General features: G+C 38.6%; 1 protein-coding gene across 5 annotated transcripts in view; it reads right to left on the bottom strand.

Annotated features, from left to right (window-relative positions):
- Positions 1-16,272, bottom strand: part of taok1a (TAO kinase 1a) — a 178,193-nt gene that overhangs the window by 69,827 nt on the left and 92,094 nt on the right. For all 5 annotated transcript variants that reach the window (XM_087977314.1, XM_087977315.1, XM_043718405.2 and 2 more), the window contains exons 2-3: positions 14,896-15,119; positions 12,729-12,800 (exon numbers count right to left, since the gene is read on the bottom strand). In XM_087977314.1, coding sequence (XP_087833440.1) covers positions 12,729-12,800; positions 14,896-15,027 — 204 coding nt within the window. In that variant the 5' untranslated portion in view covers positions 15,028-15,119. The remainder of the gene's footprint in view (positions 1-12,728; positions 12,801-14,895; positions 15,120-16,272) is intronic.

Raw genomic sequence — 16,272 nt, 5'->3', positions numbered from 1 at the left:
TGTTTAGCTATCAATAGCTGTTGGGCTAGTGAAAGCCATTACATCTCTCCCTTTGTTAGAATTAAAAGATGGGTTCTCTTCTCAATGCTATAATTGCATATGTGAAACCTATTTTACTGACTTGTCTTTGCCAAGGGTGCGCTTATGGGATGCTACTATAGTGGAACAGTTAATGAGTAGTTTATTATTTTGTTAAGTGTTTTGATACTGCTATGCCAATTATTTCCTTTTTTTGTCTGTATTTTAACTATGTATCATGTGTCAAGTGTGCCATGCGAGACTACTATGGTGGTGAGCAGTCTACACTGAGCCAATAAAGAAAATAGTTTGAGATGCCTTGGGTTTCTTTTTAAAAAAGATTGGACCAATAAAAGCAGCCTCAATGGATGCGGTCAAACTCCCAGAGAACCAGGATATTTATTATTTCAGTAGCGGTTGCTCTATGACCTTGAAGCTGGATGTGGGAGCTGTTTTCCTTTCTCTTGCTTGTAGTTTCTTCTCAATGCCCGTTGTTCAATTAAAAGTTAATGTTAAAAACTGTTTGAACCCCAGCTTGAAGGCTTTACAAGATGTGATGCCCCCAAATAGAACAAAGACAAGTTGGCATTCTATGTCGGGTGTTAGGGAAAGGAGCACTCCTTCAGACAGGGTTCTAACATAGTATGGTGTAAAGGACAAGTAGCCCGTATTGTGTCGCTACTGCAACGATAGTTACTGTGACAGTCAGACAGATGATGATGCAGAAAGACAATACAACTTTGCTTATGAAATTCTATTTCCAGTGAACAGTCACGCGGGCCAACTATGTGCTCTCAGAAGCTTTTCTTTTTCATTCCCGTCCTACTATATGCAATGTGAAGGGCAATTCCTGGATGGCAGTCTTTGACCTGGTGCACAGCTGGGCTTTAAATATAGCACAATAGTGTGAGGCATAGGAGCATAAATCCTGGAAGGTCCTGGCACTGGCGAGTGCTTCCACTGCTGGTGAGAGCATGACTGCACGTGTTCTAAGCCGTAGAGGTATAATATACATAATTCATACACAATGAAGTGAGTAGCACAGAATTGCATAAGATAAATCAACCAAGTTCACAGAGAGAAACCTTTCATGACTCCCTGAAATCGACAGCGAGCCAACTGTTTTGTTAAAATTCAGCCCTATATTTCTGTGAGCATATTTATTGATAACTTTCAAAAATTAGAGCTATTAATTATCACAATTAAAATTTTAAATATCACTTGCTATGACAGTAGAATTCACAATTTTAGAACTCAACATGCATGATTTTCCACTTGAGCATTTCAGTCGTGCTTTTCTTATTGCCACAAAACCTTTATGTCTATTGTCAGATCACATGCAGTAATTTGGCACAAAATGTAAATTCTGATGTAAGGGTTGTTACTCAAAGGATACCACAGTAATCTGGGAAAGAATTCTGCTATTGTAATTGAAAAGACAACTATCACAGACGCAGAGTTTTGTTCATCTGTTGTACTCAAGCAACAACGGACTGTTTTGGTGTGAATAACTGCGAGTAACTCAAAAAGTAAAAATCAGCATATAACATTTAGTATCAGTTAACTACCATGTTAAAGCATTATCTAAAAACATTGAAACGAATGTGTGAAGCTTGTTGCACTTTATTTGAGAATCTTTTACAAGTTCCCAGCTTAGTTATGTATATCATAATTTCTCAACAAGCCTACAGTTTAACATGCGAGACACTGTGCATTACTTATTGTATGGATGCTATGATCAACATCACAACAGTGGTGTGTCAGTAACAGTCAAAAAAACATGAATGTTGATATGAAAGTGCTCATTCGAAGGTTAACATGATACTAGGGTACTAGAGCAAACCCTCTTTGACCTAGAGTGACACCTCTTTAGGTCAAAAGTCAGATAACATGCTACAAATTATTTGCTACATTCCTTCCACAGATTTTAGGAATCATTATATTGTTGCAAATTGTTTTCTGCACCATCTTACCTGCATTTTGTCCAATGTTAACTGCTTCTGTATCCTTAAAAACTTTATCTAGGTAGTGTTAACTTTCAACTTTTATAGCAGATCTTGACTGTAAAGGTTTAACTTTCAGTTGAAAAGTTGTTTGAAATGCCGATTTATCTAAACTTGGTTGCCATATGCAAATAGATAGTGAAACCCAGCATTCATTCAAAACAGGTGATGACAACTTGCACAGTGATTTTAGTGTAATGAAATGTCTGAAATTGCTTCACAGGAGTATTACACACAAAAAAAGATAATGAATCACAAAAGGAAACATTAGGTTGAATTACCAACAGTTTGGCCAAAGGGGAAGATTTAAAGAGTGCCTTAAAAGAAGGAATTTCAGAACTTGGGGCCAAAATGGTGCTGCATTTTGGAAAGGCAAATCAGAGCAGGACTTATAAACTTAATAGTAAGGTCTTGAAGAGTGTTGCTGAACGAAGAGACCTTGGAGTGCAGGTTCATAGTTCCTTGAAAGTGGAGTCATAGGTAGATAGGATAGTGAAGGTGTTTATCGGAATAGGATGGGCAGATAGTATTTTGTTCGGATAACTGGTAACGTTTTATGGGACTCAGATCTTGTTCGGATAATCCAAACTTTGAATAATTGAAGTTCAGATAACTAAAGTTATGCTGTCGTAGTTGGGAGGTCATGTTGTGCCTGTACAGGACATTGGTTAGGCTACTTTTGGAATAGTGCTTGCAATTCTGGTCTCCCTGCTATAGGAACGATGTTGTGAAACTTGAAAGGGTTCAGCAAATATTTAGAAGGATGTTGCCAGGGATGGAGGGTTTGAGCTATAGGGAGAGGCTGAATAGGCTGGGGCTATTTTCCCCGGAGTGTTGAAGACTGAGGGGTGACCACAAGATCATAAGGAGCATGGATAGGGTAAATAGGGTCCTTTACTGCAGGGTAGCAAAGTCGAAAACCAGAGGGTATAAGTTTACGGTGAGGTGAGGGGGGAAAGATTTAAAAGGGAGCTAAGGGGCAACTTTTTCATGCAGAGGATGCTGTGTATGGAATGAACTGCCAAAAGTAGTGGTGGAAGCTGGTACAGTTATAATATTTTAAAAGGCATCTGGATGGGTATATGAATAGGAAGGCTTTAAGAGGGATATGGGCAAAGTTAAGGAGGCAAGGCCACAGAGGGATTTGAAATCAAAGATGAGCATTTTAAAAATCAAGATCCTGCTCGACTGGGAGTCAATGCAAGTCAGAGAGCATGCCTTGCTGCAACTTAAGAAACAGGCATATTGTTGGATTACAGAGTACAAACATGGAAGACCAGAAAGAGTAGGTTGGATTGGTTGAGTCTAAGGTAAAGAAAGATGCGGATGAGATTTTCAGAAGCATGAGCTGAGAATGGGGAAACACTGAACAATGTTATGGATGTGGTAACAAACGACATGAATTCTTAAAACTAATGTTTAACTATATTTGAAAAACAGAATAAAACGTAGGCACAAGTATGGATTAAATAAAATGCTTTTGCTAATTATTTTAGCTAAGTTTAATACTGCAATAATAAAATTCTTCCTGACATCTCAAACAGCAAGTCAAATGTAAGAAAGATTTTTAAGAAAGATTAAACTCAAACTGTACAAATTTCCAACATGGGCCAGGACTGTACGGTCTAGAGCAAAGCAAGGTTCTTTGTTACTAGCCTTGAAGAAAATTGCACTGATCTCTATGACAAGAGCTTAATTTTAGTGTTGTTTAATGGGGATTGCTAGCATCAAACCTTAGCGTTGTTATCAAACTATTTAAGCTATCAAACAAGTTAAAGAATTCAGATGAATAGCCAACAAGAAATGAAAAGTATTAATCATTTTAATAAAAATATTAAAAGCCAAAGATTCAAATGTACAAATGGAAGGAATATAGAAGCTGAGTTTAAAGCTACCTTAAAAAAATCTAGTAATTAATTTAATAATGTCCATAAGACAGGATAGATTGTTCAGTACTAGTTATTATGCAGATCTCAATATAAAAGTCCAGTCTCATCTCTTCAAAGAGGTTTAATGTTTTATAGGTTACCAGCATTGGAACAAAAATAATAAGGTTAAAATTAATCAAATGAAATGATTTCACCAATTGCTGCCTCTGATCGCTCACTGTCAAAAACCTTGCAAACTCAAGATCATTATTATTTGTCTTGTGCTATACATGGTCAGAAAGGAAATATAACTAGTTACGACTGGAATTTCGCAAAACGGTCAGGAATCCAGGCGTTAAAACAAATATCCTTTTCAGAAAAATTTGAATGGAAAGTAAAACAATCTGACCAGCTTCTTAAGACACTTCTTCAATGAATTGAATAGAAAAAAAAATTCCTCCGTGTTGTTGAAGGATTAATAGCTAAGAACCAGAGTTCTAAATATTCAGGCATGTCAAAAATAAACCTTTCTTAGGTTTTGATCTTGCATTCTCTATTTAAATAGAACCTAAATAAATAACTTTCCTTTTGCTTTTACATATTTTCTTTGCTCCTGCTGTTTTGTAACAATATGGGAGCTCATGATGTGTCCAGTGTGGCATCAGAGTTTTGATGTACGTTGACTGAACAGGTAAAATAGCATTTATTAAACTAAATTATTTACTGGACCATGGGGATTGAACCTATTAGTTTGATGAGTATTTGGCATTTAAGTATCCTAAACATTTTGAAAGTGGTCTTAAAGCTTTGCTTCAAATAATATTGAAGCATCCAAATAAACATATGTAGTGACAGATGGAAAACATGCCCAATTCGGCTATGTTAAATGCTATTACTACATTGAGAAATTTTACAAATCACATATTAAAACTGCTCCTATTTAGAGTTCCATATTGCAAGAGACTACAGTTCAAAACAAAAACAAACTGACTGTAAAGCGCTATGACATTGGTCAATAAAGTGATAGCATAAGTGCTAGTCTTTTTCTCCCTACTACACTGGATAAACCCTAAACGTTTGGGAACAATTGAGATATTATAGAGTCATATAGAGATGTACAGCATGGAAACAGACCCTTCGATCCAACCCGTACATGCCGACCAGATATCCCAACCCAATCAAGTCCCATCTACCAGCACCAGGCCCATATTCCTCCAAACCCTTCCTATTCATATATCCATTCAAATGCCCCTTAAATGTTACAATTGTACCAGCCTCCACCACATCCTCGATATTGAGACAAAATTTAAATAGAGATTATTAAAGAGGTACTTAAAACAAATCAATCGATAAATTTAGTGTGGTAAAATATTCAACTTTTTTTTTTATTCCTTTTAAAACTATATCAGAAATGTCATTTACAAAGAAATGATTGAATAAATCTTTTTGAGAACTGTCAATTAGTTCAGCAAACCAGCATAGAAATTACATATTTTTCCAATTATAAAATGGAAATTTCATTTAGATATATAATCCTATTGGAAGCCAGTTAGCATAGTATTAACCTGAAGCATCAAGCAAACTAACAGCATGGGTTTGATTACTGTTCTTGTGGTTCTGTTCGCCGAGCTGGGAATTTGTGTTGCAGACGTTTCATCCCCTGTCTTGGTGACATCCTCAGTGCTTGGGAGCCTCCTGTGAAGGGCTTCTGTGATCTTTCCTCCGGCATTTGTAGTGGTTTGAATCTGCCGCTTCCGGTTGTCAGTTCCAGCTGTCCGTTGCAGTGGTCGGTATATTGGGTCCAGGTCGATGTGCTTATTGATCGAATCTGTGGATGAGTGCCATGCCTCTAGGAATTCCCTGGCTGTTCTCTGTTTGGCTTGTCCTATAATAGTAGTGTTGTCCCAGTCGAATTCATTTTGCTTGTCATCTGCATGTGTGGCTACTAAGGATAGGTGGTCGTGTCATTACGTGGCTAGTTGGTGTTCATGGATCTGGATCGTTAGCTGTCTTCCTATTTGTCCTATGTAGTGTTTTGTGCAGTCCTTGCATGGGATATTGTACACTACATTGGTTTTGCTCATGCTGGGTATCGGGTCCTTCGTCCTGGTGAGTTGTCTGAGAGTGGCTGTTGGTTTGTGTGCTGTTATGAGTCCTAGTGGTCGCAGTAGTCTGGCTGTCAGTTCAGAAATGCTCTTGATGTATGGTAGTGTGGCTAGTCCTTTGGGTTGCGACATGTCCTCATTCCGTTGTCTTTCCCTTAGGCAGCTGCTGATGAAACTGCGCAGATATCAGTTTTTGGCAAATACATTGTATAGGTGTTCTTCCTCCTCTTTTTGCAGTTCTGGTGTACTGCAGTGTGTTGCGGCCCTTTTGAATAGTGTCTTGATGCAACTTCGTGTGTGTGTGTGTGTGTGTGTGTGTGTGTGTGTGTGTGTGTGGGGTTGCTTTTGTAGTTCAGGATTTGGTCTGTGTGTGGGGCTTTCCTGTATACCTTTGTGGTGAATTCTCCATGAGGTGTTCTCTGTACCATCACGTCTCGGAATGGGAGTTGGTTGTCCTTTTCTTCCTCTCTCGTGAATCGGATTCCTGCGAGTGTGGTGTTGATGATCCGGTGTGTGTTCTCTATTTCTGTGTTTTTAATGATTACAAAGGCGTCATCCACATATCTGACCCAGAGTTTGGGTTGAATTTGTGGTAAGACTGTTTGTTCTAATCTTTGCACTACCGCTTCTGCTATGAGTCCAGAGATGGGTGAGCCCATGGGTGTGCCGTTGATTTGTTCATATATTTGGTTGTTGAATGTGAAGTGTGTTGTGAGACACAGGTCCAGTAGTTTGAGTATGCCGTCTTTGTTGATAGATTCAATGTCCTGTTGTCTGTTCTGTATGTCCAACAGGTTGGCTATTGTTTCTCTGGCTAGGGTTTTGTCGATAGAGGGGAACAGTGCCATTACATCGAACGAGACCATGGTTTCTTCCTTGTCTGCATGCATATTTCTAATGATGTCCAAGAATTCCTGTGTTGATTGTATAGTGTGTCTGGATCCGCTGATCAGGTGTTTCAGTTTCTGCTGTAGTTCTTTAGCCAGTTTGTGTGATGGTGTCCCTGGTAGTGATACTATGGGTCTGAGTGGGATGTCTGGTTTGTGCACTTTAGGTAGTCCATAGAATCTGGGGGTGTTGTTGCTTTCAGGTTTCATTCTTTGTAGGTCAAACCTGTTTATCTGTCTGTTTTTTTTGTAGGTTCCTCAGTGTGTTGTTTATCCTATTGGTGAGCGGTGGGGTGGGGTCAAACTCCCTCTTTTGGTAGGTGTTGGTATCTGCAAGTAGTTGTGCTTTTTTGGATGTAGTCTGCTTTGTCTAAGATGACCGTCATTCTGCCTTTGTCTGCTGGTAGTATGATTATGTTCTTATCGTTTCTTAGTGATTTTAGTGCTTCCCTGTCCTTGGTGTTGAGATTATGTGTTTGTCTTTTCCTTGTTATCAGAGGTACGATACTTTGTCTCACTGTTTCTTGTGTCTCTTCTGTCAGTCCATTGTTCCTGAGTGTGCATTCTAGTGCTGCTAGGAAGTCTGCTGTCTTGGCGTCCCTGTGGTTGTAGTTGAGTCCCTTGGCCAGTATTGTTCTTTCCGTGTCTGAGAGCTGTCTGTGGGAGAGGTTTCTAACCCAGGTGTGTGTTGTGGTGTCCTCTCTGTTGTGTGTTAGTTCGGCCATTTTTTCTTTTAGTGCCGTTTTCTTGCGGTGTGGTCCTGTTCTGTCCTATGGTGACAGCCTGTTCTATGGTCCGGGTCCATTCCTGATTGGTGGTTTTGAAATTAACGATAATGAAAATCACTAGCACTAAAATCACTAAGAAACGATAAGAACATAATCATACTACCAGCAGACAAAGGCAGAATGACGGTCATCCTGGACAAAGCAGACTACATCCAAAAAAGCACAACTACTTGCAGATACCAACACCTACCAAAAAAGGGAGTTTGACCCCATCCCACAGCTCACCAATAGGATAAACAACACACTGAGGAACCTACAAAAAAAAACAGACAGATAAACAGGTTTGACCTACAAAGAATGAAACCTGAAAGCAACAACACCCCCAGATTCTATGGACTACCTAAAGTGCACAAACCAGACATCCCACTCAGACCCATAGTATCACTACCAGGGACACCATCACACAAACTGGCTAAAGAACTACAGCAGAAACTGAAACACCTGATCAGCGGATCCAGACACACTATACAATCAACACAGGAATTCTTGGACATCATTAGAAATATGCATGCAGACAAGGAAGAAACCATGGTCTCGTTCGATGTAATGGCACTGTTCCCCTCTATCGACAAAACCCTAGCCAGAGAAACAATAGCCAACCTGTTGGACATACAGAACAGACAACAGGACATTGAATCTATCAACAAAGACGGCATACTCAAACTACTGGACCTGTGTCTCACAACACACTTCACATTCAACAACCAAATATATGAACAAATCAACGGCACACCCATGGGCTCACCCATCTCTGGACTCATAGCAGAAGCGGTAGTGCAAAGATTAGAACAAACAGTCTTACCACAAATTCAACCCAAACTCTGGGTCAGATATGTGGATGACACCTTTGTAATCATTAAAAACACAGAAATAGAGAACACACACCAGATCATCAACACCACACTCACAGGAATCCGATTCACGAGAGAGGAAGAAAAGGACAACCAACTCCCATTCCTAGACGTGATGGTACAGAGAACACCTCATGGAGAATTCACTACAAAGGTATACAGGAAAGCCACACACACACCAAGTCCTGAACTACAAAAGCAGTCACCCCAACACACACACAAGAAGTTGCATCAAGACACTATTCAAAAGGGCCGCAACACACTGCAGTACACCAGAACTGCAAAGAGGAGGAAGAACACCTATACAATGTATTCGCCAAAAACTGATATCTGCGCAATTTCATCAGCAGCTGCCTAAGGGAAAGACAACGGAATGAGGACATGTCGCAACCCAAAGGACTAGCCACACTACCATACATCAAGGGCATTTCTGAACTGACAGCCAGACTACTGCGACCACTAGGACTCATAACAGCACACAAACCAACAGCCACTCTCAGACGACAACTCACCAGGACAAAGGACCCGATACCCAGCATGAGCAAAACTAACGTAGTGTACAAAATCCCATGCAAGGACTGCACAAAACACTACATAGGACAAATAGGAAGACAGCTAACGATCCAGATCCACGAACACCAACTAGCCACGCAACGACACGACCACCTATCCTTAGTAGCCACACACACACATGACAAGCAAAATGAATTCGACTGGGACAACACTACTATTATAGGACAAGCCAAACAGAGAACAGCCAGGGAATTCCTAGAGGCATGGCACTCATCCGCAGATTCAATCAATAAGCACATCGACCTGGACCCAATATACCGACCTAATATGCAACAGACAGCTGGAACTGACAACCGGAAGCAGCAGATTCAAACCACTACAAATGCCGGAGGAAAGATCACAGAAGCCCTTCACAGGAGGCTCCCAAGCACTGAGGATGTCACCGAGACAGGGGATGAAACGTTTGCAACACAAATTCCCAGCTCAGCGAACAGAACCACAACAATGAGCATCCAAGCTACTAATGTTCTCACAAACTTTGATTACTGTTCTGGCTGAGGTAGACTTAGGACCTACCTCCTCCCCTTCCCCTGACTGTGGAAGCCAACAGTAAACCACTGATGAAACTGCCAAGAAAAGCAGCTCAGGATAAAGCACTGTCAGACAACAGCCCAGGATTTGCCTTCAGGCAAAGCACACGAAGGATGGACAATCCCATTATTGAGAGAAAAAAAATGTTGCAGGAAGCGTTATAAACAGGAAATGCAAAGCAAATTTTTTTTTTAAAAACATGTACTGTGTTATGTTAATGTTCAGATGTACACATGGAATTATACAGCACTAACATGATACCTATTCAAAAGCAGTTTGCATATCCTTTGTTAATACATTGTCATGATCTAAGCTGTATTAACTACATTTTGGTTGATTTTACTAAGAACAGGAAAAATATTATCAAATTCAGCTAAAATGATGAAAATATGCAGCTTCGGAATACATTTAGAAAACTGCTCTGAAGTTATATTCCTCTTAATTTGTGAATGCCTTCTCCAAACAACAGTAAGTATAAATTTGAACTAAAAACATTTAAAATATGCACTGTTTGTTCTCACAGAAGATTTAACTAGCTCAAGTCAATTTGAATATTAAATGGAAAATGTAAATACTGACTGAAGCTTGAAAAATGCTTTTTTCTTATAGTCTTTCACCTGACTTTTGCACAGCTTTTTCAATATAGCTCAAGAGTTACAAGTTCCTTTCGGAACATCACCACCAGTTACTACTATTAATCACAGTGCTATATTAGAGCTTAATTTTCCCACTGTGCAAAATGTTTGAATCAAACTGTTTCCAACTTTACCTAGATGACTTAGCTTTCCAAACTATTTATTTAATAAAATTTATCTGAAACGTAACACTAACTACACATAACTAATACATAACAGTTCTGAATCAAAAGGCATGTTGCTACCTGAATCAATTAAAGGGTTGTGACTTGGACAAAGAGCATATTCATCTCTGCTCCCTTCCCCAGTCAGTTTCCTGGATGGAGGCTGTGCCAAAATCTCACTTCCATGTACTTATTTATTCCAAGCTTAACTATGTATTGGTAGTATGTGTTCTCTTTTTTCAGCACAGGTTGAGTTTCTGATTTTAGCTAAAGCACCCAGCGGTAGTTCTGACAAGTCAGTTGCTGCTCCAAGGAAAGTCATATTAAAAAGCACCTGAGCAGGCAACAACACAATCAAGTCCACGGAGAATTTTGCAACTCAGTAGTCAGGTCTAAAAGGTAACAAAAGCATGAAAGAGGGTTTGAGCTGAGACCAGGGTAATTGGAGTGACATTATGGAGGTTGAAACAGGTAATCTCAGTTACGGTGCAATTATGTAAATCATGGTAGGTTTACTTTGGTGCAGAATACATTGTCCAAATAAGTGAGCAATGTCCGATTCCAAAAAAAACAAAATTACACAAGGCAACACAGGCATCAAATGATAATTATTTGTACCCATGGAGATAATGTATACATAGTTTTTGTAATAGACTACTTATAGCATATGTATCAGAAATTTATTTTATGTATATATGGAAATAGAATTGAATGGAGGGTATAAAAAAATTAATGCTTCTTTCTGGAGGGTCTCATGCAAAAAAAAAAACTGATATATGATGGACATTAAATCTACTCCTAAAATTCACAATTCATCAATGCATCATTCCTTTGAAGTGGATGAATGATTTATAACATGGAAAGACCACACAACCGTAGAAAACAAAAAAAAAGTACAGCATTGCACAGTGAGCTGCAAAAATTAGGATTATGGATTTAGGAAGTTATTGGACTCGTAGTCTTTTATCAATTTCTAAGATTTTTTACTAAATCATTTCATAAAAAGTCAGTTTTGCTAATATCAGTTTAGCTCACTAGCAACACACTTACCTTATTCAGAAAATTATGGCTTCAAGCACCTTATTTGAGTTCACATGCCAGAATGATAGTTGAATGCTGTATTGGATTGCTGGGGATTATTGCTTTTACAACCTTACAAACTAAATCTGCTGATTCCGGCAGATGTAAAAGATCCCTTGCATTAAGTCAAACAAAAGTGAGGATGTCTCCTGTTACGGTCAAGATTTATTTCTCAAACAATGCCAGATTAAATGGCCATATATCTCATTTCCTTTGTGCAGGCATGCTCCACATAACACTTTCTACTCTACAACACTTCAATTAACTGAATATCTGGTATTAAGAGATTTCCTGATGACGCGCAAGCCCTTTTATAAGCCAATCAGTATTATACTTTTGTTTAATACCTAGATTTCACCTTAATGCAGGACTGTGTTTTAAGTTATTAAAGAAAATCTGCAACACATTAATTGAAAGATAGACAGAATAATTAAGCCTGAAAGATTTAGTGGAATTTGGTCAATTTCATTGCTGTGATAAAGAACATTAGTTTCAATGGAAAAATTACTTGGAATGCAGAATTAGTTTCCTCTAATAATGCAACTGAAAACACTAAACTGGACTCCTATGATATTTTCATACTTGCTCCGAAGTATTTCTCTCACAATTTCAAAGTACAGTGGAAAAGTAACTAGCATTCATAAAGTTACACATGCCTAACAATAAACTAAGTCTGATCAGCAATTGATTTTCAAAAAATGCACAATAAAAATTCTTACTTTTAATGGAATTTCTACAAGACACTGTAGGAAAAGTGTGAAGTTCACAATCAAAGTGGCTACATATTTTGTACAAAACATTACACTTGACGTGCAATGTAGGTGTCACATTTCAAGTAGTGTTACACATGCAACATAATAAAGACACGTAAAAATACAAATCAAACTTGGCTAACCAATACAAATTTCCGTTCAGGCATGTCTCTAACAAAATGTCCTATTGGTGGCCTAAGTATAAAGCTCAGGTCCAAATTCATACAAGTACTCTGATTTCTATCTCATTGTCAGCAAATAGACCAAACAGATTTGCAGTCTGAATCCTCTACCTGTACATACAGCTTCTAGAAATGCTTATGGTTGACTTGCAAATTCTTCTATTTCCATCTCTCAGCATTCTGTAGAACTTAGTGATCCCATCTGCCCATGTGCTTGCTTCTTTCTTAATTGCAACTAGCAGAAATTATGCATTCAAATTTCTTCAAAACATATTTTTGGAATGTGCTCACCTCATTAGACTGTTTGCCACTATATGACATTTTCTTGATAGCCACCACTTCATTAGTGCGAACATCTCGTGCCTATAAAGATTTAAAGTAGAATATTATAAAGTTCAAGAAATGATACTGAATATTAAAATAAAAGTAACAAAGCAGTACCGAACACAAAAATAACAACCATAATTAAATACTTTTGATCAGATAGGGGCTAATCTTTGAAACCGATTTGGGCTAGACAGGGAGATCCTCATTTGCTGTTCTGTGCAAGCAACAGAAAACCTCTTGGCAAGGTCCTCACACGTTTTAAACTCCCTATCTGCCCTCTAACTGTTGGTGTTGACACACCATTTGACCTTTTGAACCTGAAGATTGGACAAATTCCTCTCTTAACAAAATGTTTCCCAGTTTTACTTGTGATTTACAACTTACATATTACCATACTCAGGCATCTTTGCAAATACTCAGGCATCATTCCACCCCTATGCATTTTCTGCAGGGTCCCAACTAAGCCTTCCTTTCACTATTCAAATGGTCAGATTTCCTGCCTCATGTCCCACTATCTGTCTCTAGCTATCCATTATAACAGTGTAACTTCTGGTAATCTTTCCTCCCCACCGTGTCTCTCCAATTGTTTCTCATCTTTGAGTTGAAGCACATGCAGCGGGAGACTCATCTGTGTTGTCCTGGACTTGGAAACTCAAAGCTGATAGCAATCCATTAAGTCATTAATTATTATACCATTTAACACTGAATTCTACTCAACTGCTGCCTGCACACAGTGGCTTGTTGTAACAATCTTTTCAAACAACTTGCAGTCTTATCTCAAAACAACCTTGTTACATGAAATCCATGTTCACCTTTTTCTTTTCATATGAGAAAAATAAAGAATTTATTTTCAGTTTTAAATGCTGTCCCTGCCAAATAAGCACTGATACTTATTCCAAACATAGCAATGTGGGAGCCTTCACCAAAAAAAAGGCAAGCCTTTGGCTTTTTTTCTCCCTCACCACAACCATAGCCTTTCATAAAGGAATATTTTTCTTAATACTTTTGAACTGCAGAATTTGTTGATGGCCTGTACAATGAAGTATGAATCAACAGTAAGCATGCATGCCTTCTGATATACATAAAGTTAGTAGGGTGAAAATTTCATTGAGATTTCCACAAAAAACAAAAAAGGTTGTTAGATAGAAAAGTTTCTGCAGTAACAAATCAAATTATTTACATAACTTACTTAATGAAAGCTAACAAGGATTTGAGGCTAATATCCAAATAACAACTAGAATTTCAGAGACAGGGCAAATTACATTCTACAGGAAGAGAATTAAAACTGTACTTCAAGAACATGCTTTAATTATTGGAAGTGAAAGTGTCTACTGATGCGAGCAGGATATTAAGAACATTGAGGAGCTGGATACTTCATAGGATTTTCTGTCTGCTTTAGTAAGCTAATATATTTCAACTATAAATATAAAGGTGGCACAATTAGAGCCAAACCAGAAGCTGCTGGAAAAGCTCAGCAGGTCTGGCAGCATGTGAAGAGGAATCGCAGTTATTATGTTTCAGGTTTGCTGATCCTTCCTCAGAACCAGAACCAAAATGTTACCTTTGATTTCTCTTCACAGACCCGCTGAGCTTTTCCAAGAACTTCTGTTTTGTTTCTGATTTACAACATCTGCAGTTCTTTCGGTTTTTACAATTAGAGCCACCTTAGCGCATGCATTAAAACTAGAAGGCCTGGGTTTAAGTCCTACCTGCTATGTATGTGTGTCTTAACATGTTAAAACAGGTGTTTGGTTTTAAAAAGCATTAATTTTAGCACATAATAGCCATAAGGCTGGGTAAAGTCATGAGTGCGGTGCTGGAAAAGCACAGCAGGTCAGGCAGCATCCGAGGAGCAGGAGAATCAAACAGAAATGTCGATTCACCTGCCCCTTGGATGCTACCTGACCTGCTGTGCTTTTCCAGCACCACACTCTCGACTCTGATCTCCAGCATCTGCAGTCCTCACTCTCTACATAAGGATGGATAAACAAGGCAAAATAATTCAGATGGCAAGACCATACAACAGCTTTTCTTAAAAAATGAAGTGCAAGACAGTAATTAAAAGAAATACATAACTTTTGTCCAGAATGAAAAAGTGCCTAACTTCATTCTTTTACAATAACATACTTACAAAATAAACTGCTCCAAAGCTGCCATGGCCAATTTCTCGTAAATCCACAAACAGCTTTTCAGGATCGTCTCTGTAGAACAGTTCAGCTATTTCTGGGTCCTTTAGGCTTCCTGCTCTGTTGGTTGATGGCATCCTACTGTGTGGTTAGCCGTCTGACTATCTGTGTTCACAATGCCTTAATTCTTGATGCCTCTGCATGAATGAGGTCTCTTGAACATGAGCAACTGAAAAATAAAAATTGCAAATTATTGAATTTGCAAATCCTGAGAATGTGTAATGAGAATGTGCATAAGGTATAAGCAGGCAGGAAAAGAGTTAAGTTCTGAGTTTTTTTAAACAAGAGGCTCAGCTGAGCATGACTCATAACTTGCAGTTAACAATAGGGTGCTGGAGGCAAGAGTAATGAGCTAACAAGGTGGAAAAGCAGACATTATATCAAGCCATTTAACAATATTAGAAGCATTCAGTATGCGAGGTTAATTTAATAAGGTGAAAAGTATTCATTGTGAAGCCAGTTATTCATTGTGTAGCAGATGGTTTAATCTTTACTATTGACACTCGCTGATTGTAACAGTCACCCAATCAATATGTATGTTGCCTTATCTGGCTGCTCCTCCCTGTAAAATGACTACATAATTCCTTGACAAACGGCTGTTTCAGGGAAGACCATGAACTCTCACCCCTGTGCACATGGGCAACCATTCTCTCTCCCTCCGGGACCCAGAATAAAGATGAAGGAGGCAAACATTGTGTCTGTGCATTCTGTTTGACGGGGGCGGGGGTGGTGGTGGTTGAAACATGACGACACTTTGAATGAGAATGTTCTTAAGAGGAAGCTATGAATTAAAGTAATGAGATATTGCAATGACTAAGTCTGAATATTTCATTGGAAAGTTTTCAAAATAGTCATACTTAGTAAAATTCCAGTCATACAAATTCATCAACACACTTGTAATATGGCAATATGGACCAAAAGTCTTTACTGTCACGGGAACACATTATGTCATGATCGTTTATATTTTACGTCTTCATCAAGCACAGAGCAATGCCAAAAGTAGGCAGGCACAATAGTGACAACATAGCAGGAGAGATTAATATCAATTTTTAGATTCAAGGTGAAAAGAAAAGGGAAAAAAGTATATTTCTAACAGAATACAGAAATATAGAATCTTGCCTTATTTGCAACAAGCAAAACAAATAAAAAGAAACAAATTTTCTTCATGGGCGACACAGTGGCTCACAGCACCAGGGTCCAAGGTTCGATTCTCAGCCTTGGACGACTGTGTGTGGAGTTTGAACATTCTTCTTGTATCTGTGTGGGTTTCCTCCGGGTGTTCCGGTTTCCTCCCACAGTCCAAAGATGTGCAGGTCAGATGA

Source organism: Chiloscyllium plagiosum, unplaced genomic scaffold (genome assembly GCF_037043375.1).
Source record: "Chiloscyllium plagiosum isolate Xiang-an unplaced genomic scaffold, Cpla_swu_hap1 HiC_scaffold_31, whole genome shotgun sequence".
Lineage (NCBI taxonomy): Eukaryota > Metazoa > Chordata > Chondrichthyes > Orectolobiformes > Hemiscylliidae > Chiloscyllium > Chiloscyllium plagiosum.
Note: the sequence above shows the minus strand (reverse complement) of the source record. Positions and strands in the feature narration are given on the sequence as shown.